Here is a 14,171-nt window from a genome sequence, read left to right on the forward strand (position 1 = left end):
CTTAAAATGAACTGACTAATCTTACTCAGATAGCTGGTATAAAACTCAAACTATGTCTAAGAAACTGAATAAGTTTCCCAAAGAAAAGATTCAGTAGGTGGTGTCATTTATCCAGCTCTTTAAAAGAGGCAGATTCGAGTTTGTTAAACCTGGCTAACAGGTAACTATTTTTAAATTTCAGAAATGAGGTACAAGAAGCATTTGAATTATAAGGTAAGGCACCATTATTTACAACTTCCATTATGGCACTCATTCTGATAAATGTTTCAGATGCATTTAATCGCAAGATTCGAATGTAACAATTTTTCCAGCTGTTCTGTCCAATTTCATTTCTGACAGTTTGTATAACCACTGACATTTTACTGATCATTGCTGCACCAATGAATGGTGAATAGCGGATATATCATCAGAAACCCCCCACATCTTTCCTCTGGCATTCTACAGCACCTTGCCATATATAATGTAACAGGTAACAGAAAAGATTACTTGTACTATATCCACAGGGCAAGTGATTAAATGTGGTTGAACTGATACAGTAAAGCCAGAATAAACTACCTGAAGATTCCAGGGATGGTTTAAAACTTCAGTTACCCACAAGTACTATGATTACAAAATTAATTTACATTAATGCTTGGATATTATCACATAAGCCTAAAACAGGTGGTTTCTAGAAATCCTGTGATTTCAGCTTGGTGAGGGGTTGGTCCAACACGTGTTGAAACGCCGAGTCTCATTTTAAAATGTCCAAGTTATTTTCAAGTAGGAAAAATGCACCAAACACAAGTGTGCAGAACTGTTTCACTTTTGTTATTTTCTGCTGTAGGAGTTCACAGATATGGCACAGCAGTCAGCTGATACCAGTTAACAGTCTCCTTCCTCAAGTTGAAATCCTTTAGGGACAGCATAACTCCACCCAGAAAGAAGTTCTCACGCAACGATTCTGCACTGAGCACACTTAGCTGAAGTTCCCTCTGCTTCAAAGTCTCCTTACTGTATCCACTGTACACAAGCTATGAAAAAAACACAGCCAATGAAAGCCAAGACATTTTATTTGTTAGATGTCCAGAATAAGTTATAAGGACTGCTGGTGGTTAAAGTAAAGGGATGGGCTCCTGGGTTGTTCTCCTGGGTCTACCACCAACTTGCTGTGTGACCCTGGGCAAGTCTGCATCTCAGTTATCCTTTGTAAAAAGGGGATGTTTATCTGTTAGAGGGGTGTTGTGTAACTTTGTTTAAAGTATCCTGAGGAGCTCGGATGGAAGATGTTGGGTAAGTGAAATGATTGCTAAATCCAATCAGTTCAGAGCAACCAGAGAGCAAGTGATGCGGGTTATGGCCAATGCATTTTGTGAATTCTAATTAGAATATGCCAATCAATATTTGTCTAAGATTTTTTCCCCCCTTCCAGAGTTACAATCTTTTTTGGATTATGGGGTAAGAAAGGGAGGGAAAAAAATCTCGAACGAGTGTGCACATTTATAAGGTACAAAGCTTTCAGAGTGCAAAGCAATTTACTGAGATGTGTTTGACAGGAATTTACCAGAATTTCAAATAAATTGTAGTCACCAGCATGTATTTATGAAAGAAAATTATGGAATCTTTACCAGGTAACTGATTTTTCTTACCATCTCATTGAATGTTGGGTTCCTTGTTTTTCGTGTGATTTTGGTTTTGCGTTTAGATGTTTTGTTTATATCCGGAAGTAAGTATGTTTTTACATAAGGATTTGGATCTGCACCATCTTCAGTAACCTGTAAATACAGAGCATAACAACTAGCCTTCATTCTATTTTAATGCATTCCATTTGAATATCTTTTCCTCCAAAGAAATGGATTAGAGTCTATGTTCACCCCAATTACCTAACATATGAGCAACTGCTCATAATCAGACTAACTGAAGACAAATGTGTTTTAAGAAGATACTTCCATTCTGTCTCACATTCACACCAACATCCCACAGCATTCTATATCAGTCATTCACATAATACAAGTTTGTGAATTTTTGGTTCACTTTCTTCACTCACCAGGTCTTTAATGTGCATCACCATGATAAACAGAGTGCCATTTCTATATGAGATAGACAACTTTACTTCTCCTCCCACTTTGCCTGAGGTAGGACTTGATGGACTTGCATCTAAAAATATGGACACACGTTATTATCCGTCACACAATTGTCCATCAGTACCACTGTACTAAGTTAATTAAGTGTACTGAAAACGGACAAATGTAAGACTTATGCCAAGTTCACGTCCTTTTTTCAGTTTTTATCAGTGTGTCAGGAACTTTTTACCTCCAAAATTGGCAAGGTCTGGGTACCCAGAAAGAATAGATACTCTAACAGGAATCAACATGGAGGATTAGAGTGAGAGAATTGGAGTATTTATTTGATCTGATTAATAAAAGCATTAAAAATAAGCAAGAAATTCTCACTTGTGTGCAATTTTTATTTTAATTGATCTGTAACCATATGGATTTACCTTGAAAGACATTTTCAAAGTAAAGGAGGCTTGAATTTGATATGAAGATTGATTATTTTTTCATGAGGGGAAAATGATTAAACTGAGGAATCAAAAGATGGATTTTATATTGTGCAGTACTTTCAAGTTTTTCGTGTTATATTGCAGTCATTCAGTTTACCCCCAAATAACTTGTGTGCCTACCTGCAGGCTTAGCTATTCCATCTATTCCTTCAGCTTTCTCATCACGAAGTAGAGGGTGAAAAAAAGTATAAACAAGATCACACTGCATTTGGGAAAAAGGTTACATGTTAGCTTAAAATGTACTAAAATGTGAGAACTAATTTTATTTAAATGCTTGGAGCAGTCACCTCTGACACCTCTGCTGAACTGTTCATCAAACTCTGTATGTAGCTGTTCAGCTCTACTTTTCTTTTGGCTGCTACATCCTTTATATGAGTTCTTCCCAGAACCATCTTATTAGGAAAGCTACAAGAGAATGACAAAATGTATTTTGTTGCTAATTTTACTGATGTAAGTTAAGATTTAAGTACAACTTAAATCCTGAACTGCTGATATGCATTCTTGGCGATGACTTGAGACAAAGCACAGTAGTGTATTACATTTGCTATATTCAACATTACACACAAAAAATACATTCAAACAGCATTAAGGTTGCAAAGCCACATGCTCGTAAGTGTCAGAGTCAAGGTGCAAATTTAATTCAACTTCTTTGTGTATATGCGTTGTGATGCAGTCTTTAAGTACATGACATACCTTCCACAAGACCCTTGCCTTATTCAATGCACAATTAATAAGCAGCTACTTACTATTTTGTTTTCTGATTGTTCAGTGTAGTTCAGATTACCTTATATGTTTAAAGCATAGCTTCCACTGACTTCAGGTGCAGCTGTCCAGCCCTTCTGCAAATTAGACCCCTGGGTCTAAAGTCAAGCACCCAGAAAAAAAACTGAACACACTATCTGTGAAAAAGTTTAAGTGACTTGCCCAGCATCAAAGGAACTCTGACAGAATGAGGGATAGAATACAAATCTCAAGGGTAGCATTCAGCTGCCTTAAACATCAGACCATCCTTTGTCTTCCTGCCCTCCCCAGCCTCATTCACTACACACACCTACCACCTTATGAAGCAGGGGTCTTACACACAACCACCTCCTTCACCACATAACCCCCTTCATCCCAGAGCAGGTCCAGCCTAGCAGGGGTCTTACACACAACCACCTCCTTCACCACATAACCCCCTTCATCCCAGAGCAGGTCCAGCCTGTGCACTGAATGAGGCTGGGGTCCTGTGAGGAAAAAAAAAAAAAAAAAAGCATATGGTCATGTAACCAATGACTACATCATAATGATTATACACAAACCGAATTAAGGTTGCCTGGCCACCCTTAATTCTAGCACTGCCTAACTTCTGAGTGCTTAACTTTGCAACCTTAACATTAGGGGGTGTGTGTGTGGGTGTGTGTGTGTGTAAAACCACCTAGGTTTTTAAAAAAAGCTAACTAAAGACAGAAGTTCCATATCGACACACATGGGTCTTCAGCAGGGTTGGAACCTTGAGAGCCATCGCACAAACTTCTACCACTTGAGCTAATGGAGTGATTGACAGCAGGTTGATTGATAGGTTATCATCCTGCATGTGGACTAGCACCATAGCGGGATGGGACACTTGCTCAGTGGGTTTCACAGATACTTTCTGACAGCAGAGATAGGGAGACTTTATCCCAGTCTACCACCGACAGGTGCAGCTCTTGTCTGAATCAGGTAGCTTCTTCCTCCATGCTACCTTGGCCCAGCAGGGGCATCACAGAGCACAGGAAAGACAGGTCCCTGCTCTCAGATCCAGCCCTGGTACAGCCCACAGCAGCAATTGCAGAGAACGTACTGATCAGTTATGGGCTGGAGCATGCTCAATGTGGACAAAGTCTTTGGGGAATTTAGCTGCTAAAATATAAGAAGTCTCTACTGAACATATGCAAACTGATTATTCAAAGGTTTAGATCTTAGTCAAATTTGAATGGATTTTTACAGGGATGGCAAAAGGTACATCCCTTACAAAAAGGCCACGTGCCAAATTTTCATTCCAATTTTATCAGGGCATCGTGGAAATTGTTGTGACCCAAATGTTAGCAGCTCTGAAACGCTTTCAAAAGGGAACTAAAGGTAAGTCTTAAAATAAGAAATGCTTTGTATATCTGAATGATTTGAACTTAGGAAAACCAAGTACAGCAAGTTGATGTCTTACTAAGCAAAGAAACACCTCCCCTCTTCAAAGAGAGACAGTGGCTAGTTTTTCTGTCATCTATGATTAGATATATTTCTGGATGTGAGCCCAATAGCAGAGTAAAGGGTGAGAACTTCCCCTTTTAACACTTATGCCAACACAGGAAAAAACTCCATGAAAGAAAATTTAATATAAAATTCCTTTGTCTACATAAAGGACAGGAGGTATCTTAGTTAATTAGGAACATACCCTGGTAACTTCCAAAGAGGAAAGAGAATACCGAGTTTGTTGTGAAGTTCCTGGAACTCATCAAATGTCCGGAAGACAAATGTTGGTTCAACTTGCCCCTCTCTCAAGACTCTCACCACATAGATCTGCCAATAAAAAAAGAATACTTAAAGACATTAATTAACAGCAGCTGTTTTTCCACCCAAATAGATTTTTCTGTGCAATATTTGTATTCCAAGACTAATTGGAGAGAGAGAGAGAGAGAGAGAGTGTGTGTGTGTGTGTGTGTGTGTATACACACACCCCCATCCATTGTCTTCATAAAGGACATTAAATATGTTCATCCTGTAATGTAGATCTATGTATTAGTACATACAGATGAAGAAAATAGTGCCAGTTTGGCTCAGTAGTTACTCTACCCTTCTAAACCTGGAGGTTCTGGGTTCAGATCCCACACCAGGACTTGGGTTTGTATGGATAAAAACACCAAGCTAGTTTTAATAGAGTTGTGAGTTTAGCCTTTCATCAGTTGGTAATTCATTCTCTTGCTTTAGGATAACAGTTTAGAGGAAATTTTAATTAGGACAACAGCCTGAGACCAGTATTCTAGACTAGAGCACTATACAGTGGATCAGAAATACAACACTAATTTTGGAAATTGGACAATTCTGGTTTCAGATTTGCATAGTTGTACTACGTTCAATTTAAAGTTGCAAATACAAGCCTGCTTTTTCAAAGATCATGGGGTTCTTGAAATCATAGCCTGTCCAACATGATCAAGATCTGTGGCTTGAGTCCCCCAATTTTGGGATGGCAGATTCCAATGCTTGCTGCCTCTAGAGTCTGTGTTCTGGTTCTCAAAGCCCCAAGTGAAAGATTCTGAACAGACTGGCAGAGCAGCTACATTCCAAGAGGAACACGATGAAATTCAGAGTTAAACACATTAAGGTATGGAAATGCAGTTAGGGCATTGCAATAACCATAACTGTGGTGACACCATGCGGAAAAAAAAATCTAATGAGTCTTTAAAAACAATTTAATCTCTGTCCACAACCTTAATCATATTGTTATTGCATAGTGTTACTACAGGGTTGTTTGGGTACACTAACTGTATTTTCTCCATACCTTAACGTATCTTTTTTTTTTTTTTAAACCACATTTAATCTTAACTCTTAATTTCCTGGTTATAAATGTTTGATTTAGGAAGAATTATAGTAAGCCTGTAATGTATTCTACACTAAATTAATTATGTACACTATAATGTTCTGTTCCCATTCTTGGTAGATAAATATGCGGCTGAGAGAAACAATGGAATCAACCCATTTAGGAATAGCTATGTTTTGCTTTTTTACTTTTGGGGCATAGACTAATTCTCTGCTGATGAGTTTAATTTATTTGGAGGAAGAGAACATGTGACTAAAGTGAACGGTGGAGAGGAAGTATGGAGGTGGCAGCGAGCACAGTATTTACAAATTGGAATAAAATCCACACACTTACATAATGTTTATCTGGGTTGTACCTCTTTTGGTACGTAAACACGGACACTTCCTTGATTTGACCATCTTGTCTAAGTGAATAGGTTTTGGGAGAAAATGAGAGAATGGGCTCATCATTGGAAGGTAGGCCTGAAAAACGCAGCTGAGCCAGGTTGTGAATGAAGAAATTAAACTTTGTGGCAACACTTCCCAAACTGGATTCAATCAGCCTATAAAAGAGAAAAATAACTTTAAATGCTAGAGCACAATTACATATTCAGAGCACACATTCCAATTTTGTTAGCACCTTAAGCTTCCAAGTTCTAAAATAGATCAAATCCTCACTGAGGTAGGAGGACACATTATGTTTTGACAAAAAATGGTCACTGGTCCATTGACATGACAACATTTCTGCATGTACTGGGATATCCAATACTCCAATTTTGGGTAAAGTTAAAGATTGAACAACAAAGGTCGTCCAGAGGTTTGTCAAGGCTGTATGCATATCATAGTTTTCATTAACTTAGGTTAAATGATCAATGAACTATATACTGCAGGAGATCCAGTAGTTCACTTAGTGAAAACTGGATACAGTGAAAATATTTATAATTAGATTTCTGAACTGTTTCCAAAACATGGCAAACTGCAGTTCCAGTGAGAGTTGTTCTTCACAACAAAAGGGTTCCCACTGTAAACAGCTTTAGAAGAGTCATATTAGCTATGGAATCAATTTAGGGAATATTTCCTCATGAATGTGCAAGTCTGATGGACAGCTAAATAAAGCTGTTAAGCTATCACTACTCCCAGCATTTTATGTATTAGAATGTTCACGATTAGATTTTTTTTTTTTTAAATAAAACAGGCTCAACATTTTAGCCCAACATTTAAGCATTTGAGAAAATGAAGTTATGTACATCTCTCAATTAGTGATAGATAACAGATTAGTATTTTATAATTACGATAATTTCAAGACTACTGAACTTTTATAAGATGTAAGTATTACAGTGTTTTAGTATCATAGTGCAGAGCTTCTAATAGAAAAAAGTAGTGAGTTTATATATTTTGGTTCTGTTTCACTTGTCACTTATCTAGTACCTTGTAAAGAAAATAGTAGCTTCTGCGTCTGTAGTTTGGGGCTGAAGAGCATCTTGGACATATTTTAAGTCTTGAACTCCAGTAAGTTCTGGTAACCCTGAAGAAAGCATCTATAGAAGACACAAGTTACTATTTTTACATTGGAAAGAATATCAAATCTATTTTTACATTTAAATAATTAAATAATTAAAACACTAGGGCCCCAAACTTGATTGGGGAATTGTGTACTACATTAAATACTATTGCTATTAACCAACAACTACTCCCACCACCCCCAGTATTTCCACAGGAACACTACCAAATTTCTGGCTCGTAACAGCACATGTTTAGAAGTGCTTCTAAAGTATAAATGCCAACAATTTAGGTTTTTTGTATAGACTGGATTTGTCAGAAGCTATAACTTCCTAGAAGTGAACTTAATAAAATCCACAGTTAAACTACAAGAAAATTATGTGCAATAAAAACTATTACCAGTGAAAGCAGGTTAAGAAAGAGGTTTGCATGTTTCCTGATCAAATTGTAAGCTTGGCAGCAGAGATCCACAAACAATTGAAAACGAATAGTAGGTTTTTCACCACCATTAATGACATAGGCCATATCTGATGTTAGCACAAAAGGAGCCCGATCCCTGTTTAAAAAAAGCAAAATACACAGTTTATTAAAATGACTGTTTCTTGGACTTTCATGGACTTTTAGTTGCAATTTACTAAATGTAATTACTACTCAAACAGTATTTTTCCAAGAACTTGAACTACATGCATTCATCAATCACTGGACTTGCAGGGAGCAAGTCAGTCTCACTCACAGGGTATGATCCATTCTTGCTAATTATAATGTTACAGCCAGGATTTTAAAGGGAAGATTATTCTTTCCAAAGAAATCATATTTAATAATTCATTAATACAAAGTTTTCCTCTGTGACCAGGTAACATCAGAAAGTAATAATTCCCAGCCAAAAAAACTTTAAGCTAGGTTAAAGTTGTAAATGTAAATCAATTATATTTGAAAACATTAAAACGCCAGGGAATTAAAAGTTAAGTTCTTCAAGTGCCTGTTCATGTCAATTCCAATCAGGTGTCTGCGCACCGTGTACACAGTTGTTGGAAAGTTTTCCCATAGCAGCTCCCGTCAGGCGCCCCCTAGAGTGGCGCCTTCATGGCGCTGGATATAGGACCCTGCCGACCCCGTGTCTCCTCAGTTCCTTCTTACTGCCAGTGACGGTCGTTGGAACTGCGATCGCTTGCCTAGCAAGTGCTTCCCTTAGCGTTCTTTCCATAGCGTAGTTAGTAGATAGTGTATATAGTAAGGTTTGGGAGCAGGGTTTCCCCAATCCCTAACCCCCGCCTTGGGCTCCGGGACATGCCGTGAGCCCAAGGCTTTAAACCCTGTGGAACCTGCAGTAAGCCTATGCCAACGAGCGACCCCCACGACGTGTGTCTGAATTGTCTGGGGAAGGCGCACCAAACAAGATTTGCAGGGCTTTCCACCCCAGAAAAGGAGCGAGATTTCCGACAAACAGTTGCTCATGGAATCTGCTCTTCATCCCCAGTCTGCTGCGGACCACCAGGACCCGGCACCGAGTGCATCCGTATGGAGTGCCCCGGCATTGGTATGTGACACGGTGCCGAGGAAGGACTCTAGTCTAAGAGATCCTCAGCATCTGTGCTCTCTGGCACCGCACGTTAAGGAGACAACGTGGCACCCCATACGAATACCGAATATCATCCAGCGCATAAGAATGATCCATCCATCCAAACATGAATTCTATTCCTCTTCACTTTATCCACTTGCTGACAGTCAGAAACATGGATGTTTCAACTCATCCTCCATATACATTATAGGAAAATGTTCTCATTCAGCATTGGTCTGTGACCCAGATAGTGCAATTTACTTCTTGCACGCTCCAAAGTCTATAGCAGATAATACCCTTGGGTCCTCTTTCAACTCCTGATAAAGCTTAGGGTACTCCATCATGCAATATACAATTGTATGCCCTCCAAAACAGCAAATAGAAGCTATGCCACATTATACACAGCTATTCCTTGGTGATCATAGCTATGACATGGTAGCTGGGGTCAGAATTAGAATTCCCCCAAACAATCTCAACATTTAAAAAGGCTACACTAACCTCATCTTAGAATATCCTGGTTTCAAAATGTTTGGTTTTTATAACAACTTTATTAGGTTTTTCACTGATTTGTGCAAAGCTCTTTTGGTCCAGGAAATTCACTTAAAAAATAAAATCCTTAAGGAAAAAGTGATATTCCTGAAAGTATAGAAATGAAATGTCAGATGACAGTTGTGCCAATTGGCACATTTTGGTCTTCCAATTGCTGGAATAGTAACAGAACTACTTTAAAGCTACACTTGTGCGTCTAGTTTTTAAATACACAGAACATCTAGTATGTAGGAGCAGCCTTCACATCTTGGCGTTCTTCAAGCAGACTTGTAACTACCAAAGTTGACGGCCAGGGGGAGATTGTAGAGACTTTTCAGAAGCACAGTAGTCTACAATGAGAATCCAAAATGGATTTTGGAAATTGGGTAGTTCAACATAAAAGAACGGATACTTACCTTACAGTAAATGATTTTTCTAGATGGTCTACGCATGTGGATCCCACCCATGGTGCACTTGTGCCCTCTGCACAGAAGTTATGAAAGTTCTTTAGCAGTGTCCACTAGGAGTCATGCATATTCTTTACGTGCACTCTTGCTCCCCCACCTAAGAGCATAAAGGGAGGGGTGACCCCAACTGCTACTCAATTTCTTTTGCTGCCCAGAGTCCCAATGATAAAACTAAGCTGCAGGAATGGCGGGTGGGTCGTGGGATCCACGTACGCAGAACATCTTGAAGCATCAGTTACTATAAGGTAAGTAACCATTCTTTCATCTTTGAGCTCCTGTGCACATGGATCTCACTTACTATAATTAGCAAGCAGTTTGATTATTTGGAGGTGAGCGCTACGAGGTTATCTGAACAAAGATTGGAGAACAGCTCTTCTCTAAAGAGTAATGTCTACTAAGTGTGTGAACCAATGACCACAGAGCTGCTCTAAATATTTCTATCAGTGGAAACCTGCTGAAGCAAAGTGGTCTGACCTGAGCCTTTTACCATATTCCACAAATAACCTAAGCTTCTTCCTCAACGGTCTTGTTTTGTTTAGGTAATACAAGAGGGCTCTTTTTGACATCCAAAGTGTGAAGTTTTGTTTTGATTATGCAGGAGAAGCAAGAGTCCTAGGATAGAAAACTGGTAAGTGAATATACTGGTTAATGTGAAAATCCTGTATTAACTTGGGTATGAATTTGGGACGAGAGCTTAATGAAAAAGCGTATGGTGGGTAGACATGAGAGCTTGGATTTAGCTAACTCTGGGGGCTGAAGTAATAGCCAGTAGAAACACAGCTTTCATGGATAAGTGATAAATAAAACAAGATACAGACTCAAAAACACATTGCATTAAAGCCACAAACACTAAATTCAAATGCCAAGGAGGAGGCATTTTTCTAACTTGTGGAAATAGAAGATATAAACCTTTTAGGAGTGATAACTGATGGGGAAAAAACTGGAGGTCCTGGTCACAAGGGGAACTCACTGCTGGTGGCGCCTCCTCTTGGCCATCCTAGGAATTAGCTCTGCCAGGTGCTGCACCCTCCTCCAGCAGTATCTCCCCTCTCACTCCAGGAACTGCAGCCTCTTTTTGTGACTTGGCCCTCTGACTAGGTCACTATTGTGGTTTTCCTTTCTGTGGAGGCAGTTTTCTTATGCACTGCCCTGCTGGTGTCACTTCCCCAGTGGCTGGTTAGGAAACACAGGCCCACCCTCTACTCTGGGTTCTGGCTCCGGGACCCTCTAGTCAGCAATCAAGGTCTGTTCCACCCTGTACTATGCTGCATTTCCCTGAGCCCTCTCCAAATTTTCTGGTTCTCCCTTCCTTCTCTGGGTCTGCCAGTTTTACCGCTCCCTCCTTCCAGGGAGTAACTGCAGCCCACACATCTCTGCAGCCGCCAAACACTTCTCCCTCTTCCCATGTGTCTGTCCAAGTGGCATTACTCTTCTACGCAACAGGCAAGATTTAAAATCCGGTAAGCGTGGTTGAGGCATCATGGCCAAAACCCAGTATTGCTACCAACTACCTATAAAAATACAATTACTTTTTTTTTTTTTTTAAGCCAAGAGGCAATAAAAGAAAATATCAAAAACTAACTTTCTCCTAAACTACAATCTTAAAGCTGTAAAAAAGGGACACTCAGAAGTTCCAACTCTCTGCCAGGATGGTCAGAAGGAACTGACAGTTGGTCACCCCGCCCTTTATGGTCTTGTGTGGGGAAATGGAAGAGCATGTCCGACCCCTAGTGGACACTGCTAGAGAAAACTTTCTGCATTTCTGGGCAGAAGGCACAAGTGCACCATGAGTGGGACCCACATACACCGGAGCTCTATGAAGACAATACTAAGTTCACATTGAGAACAGTGATAAAAATTCAGATGTTTAATCGTGTGAGGAAAAATGCAAAAGGGAAGTTGCTTGCATTCTCAAATGCTAAACTGCAGGAGATACCTTTTAAAGCTACCAAACGTCTGTGCATGGCCCAAAAACTTTCCAAAGTCAATATGGAACATATGTCCCGTAGTTCGAAGCATTATGTTATCATTGTGACGGTCACAGATTCCCAATACGTAGGTGGCTACGCAGCATCCTGCACAAGAATAGATGAAGTTTTCTGAAGCCTGAAATTAGCAAAAAGTAATGAAATCAGAATGAATCTACCAATGGGAAAAAATGTACTTCAGTTTATCATTCATTCAGAGTTCACTTTTTTACCAGAGGGATGTGGCTCTGGGCAGCTGACAGTTCTTAAGTAAACTTCCCTCAGACTACTTGGGAAGCTATTCATTTAGGAAAAATTCTGTATGCTGTACTGCTAAGGGGAAAGGCAACTTGATAGGTTTTTGGGGACGAGAAGGCAGATAAGGTAGAGAAAAGGCTGTTCAGAGATAAAGCACAAGCAAAGGCCAGACATTTGTTTACCAAATCTGCATACCCCTGCCTGGTAGAGATGAAATGTTGCATCCAAAGGAGAAACAGCATGAGAAGGGGCCATATCTTCTAACCCAAGATTAAAACTGAGACCTGTTCTACACAATAGAGTTAGATCAACTTAAGGCAGCTTACGTCAACCTATTTATGTCAGTGTCTATACTACAATGCGGATTCCACTGAGGTAAGTCCTCCACTACACCACCATAACTCCACCTCCACGCAAGGCGTAGCGCTTATGTTGAAATAGTTAGGGCAATGTATTGTCCATGTAGACACTGTTACTTACACTGCCTGTTGGCTGTCAGCCTTGAATTGGGCTGATAGCTGACGCCCTCCCCACACCCTCGGCTCTTACAGCCAGAGCTGCCAGCCAGGCACCAGCCTCACAGCTGTGAGCCCCGTACCTGGCTGACAGTTTGGACCATCAGAGCTGGGGGTGTGGTGCCTCAGCTGTGAGCCCCAGGATTGCTGGGATCCAGCTGTCAGTGTCCCACAATGCCCCACATCAGTTGGCAGAAGCACGCCTGGTGAGGACGTGCACCGCCAACTGAAAGAGCAAGTGTGGCCGTGAACCACTGCTTCAATTACTGCGGTGGCTGTTTGTTGACTTAAGTCGACTTAATTTTGTCATGTAGACAAGCCCTGAATGTCATGCTTCCCCCCTACTTTTAATTTTGGAGTGAAATTTTTCCTACATTTAGAAGGCATTTCCATAGACATTTCTGAAATGAAACATTAAACTGCTGTTTCCAAAAGACTCCTTTACAATCCTACAGTCAATTTTGATTTCTTTTCTGAAATATATACAGTACAGAAAATTCAACTTCCCAAATAGCTTAAAACAGATTGTTAGAAAACTTACTTAGTGGCAGAATCAGAATAAGAGTGGTCTTCTCCTGTAAATTAAAATGTTTACCATTGTAAAGGAAAACTATGGAAATTACCTTTTCATATTCTTCCTCTGTAGGATTATACTTTCGCAGCCATTCTGCAAGTGGCTTGTCTTTAAAAGATCCTGTCACTCCATATTCCACTTGAATTTTCCTAAGTGTATCTGAAGCAGGAACAAGTTCCACCAATCCTATATATATAAATTAAGTTGTGTATTATATAGAGAGAGGGAGAGAGCACACATGAGAAAGATGACTGCTCTGGTTTAAATCCTGTTTTTACATTATATTTTCCTCCACCTCTCATTTGGAATGAAGTCTCTTGAAGACATTGGATTTTAAAATGTAGAGCCCAATCCCAGTCTCAAACAGTGAAAAAATATTTCTGAACTTTGTTAGTCTGATAAACCTCTCTGCAGGCAATTTTACAATGTATACTACAAAATATATGTAGCCAAATTAGGCTTGTGTTATTACTACAATCAGTTAAGGTTTGTGGAATATTGTAGATCACTCCTACTTTGATTTCAAAAGCCATCAGCTGGTTAAATATGCAATGTGTGTAAAACTAGTATTGGGTCTAATCATTACTTAATGACTGTAAAACATCTCACGTGCACTCATAAGTAATTTAGATGTCTAACTCTGTAGTATAAGTGAAGTGCTGGAGTAGAAGCTGCTCCAAGTCGACTTATTTCTAGAGCAACACAAAATACTCAATATGTGGCACTACAAGGGG

The 14,171-nt window shown here is 39.6% G+C and overlaps 1 protein-coding gene across 1 annotated transcript in view; it reads right to left on the reverse strand.

The window, feature by feature from the left end:
* Positions 1–827: 827 nt before the first annotated feature.
* PIK3C2A (phosphatidylinositol-4-phosphate 3-kinase catalytic subunit type 2 alpha) overlaps positions 828–14,171 on the reverse strand; it is an 83,132-nt gene continuing 69,788 nt past the window's right edge. The window contains exons 24-34 of the mRNA XM_065402916.1: positions 13,487–13,623; positions 12,060–12,229; positions 7,970–8,126; positions 7,499–7,608; positions 6,426–6,633; positions 4,950–5,074; positions 2,827–2,944; positions 2,660–2,741; positions 2,024–2,133; positions 1,626–1,751; positions 828–1,010 (exon numbers count right to left, since the gene is read on the reverse strand). Coding sequence (XP_065258988.1) covers positions 828–1,010; positions 1,626–1,751; positions 2,024–2,133; positions 2,660–2,741; positions 2,827–2,944; positions 4,950–5,074; positions 6,426–6,633; positions 7,499–7,608; positions 7,970–8,126; positions 12,060–12,229; positions 13,487–13,623 — 1,526 coding nt within the window. The remainder of the gene's footprint in view (positions 1,011–1,625; positions 1,752–2,023; positions 2,134–2,659; positions 2,742–2,826; positions 2,945–4,949; positions 5,075–6,425; positions 6,634–7,498; positions 7,609–7,969; positions 8,127–12,059; positions 12,230–13,486; positions 13,624–14,171) is intronic.

The sequence above is a fragment of the Emys orbicularis genome, chromosome 4, assembly GCF_028017835.1.
Source record: "Emys orbicularis isolate rEmyOrb1 chromosome 4, rEmyOrb1.hap1, whole genome shotgun sequence".
Taxonomy (NCBI): Eukaryota; Metazoa; Chordata; order Testudines; family Emydidae; genus Emys; species Emys orbicularis.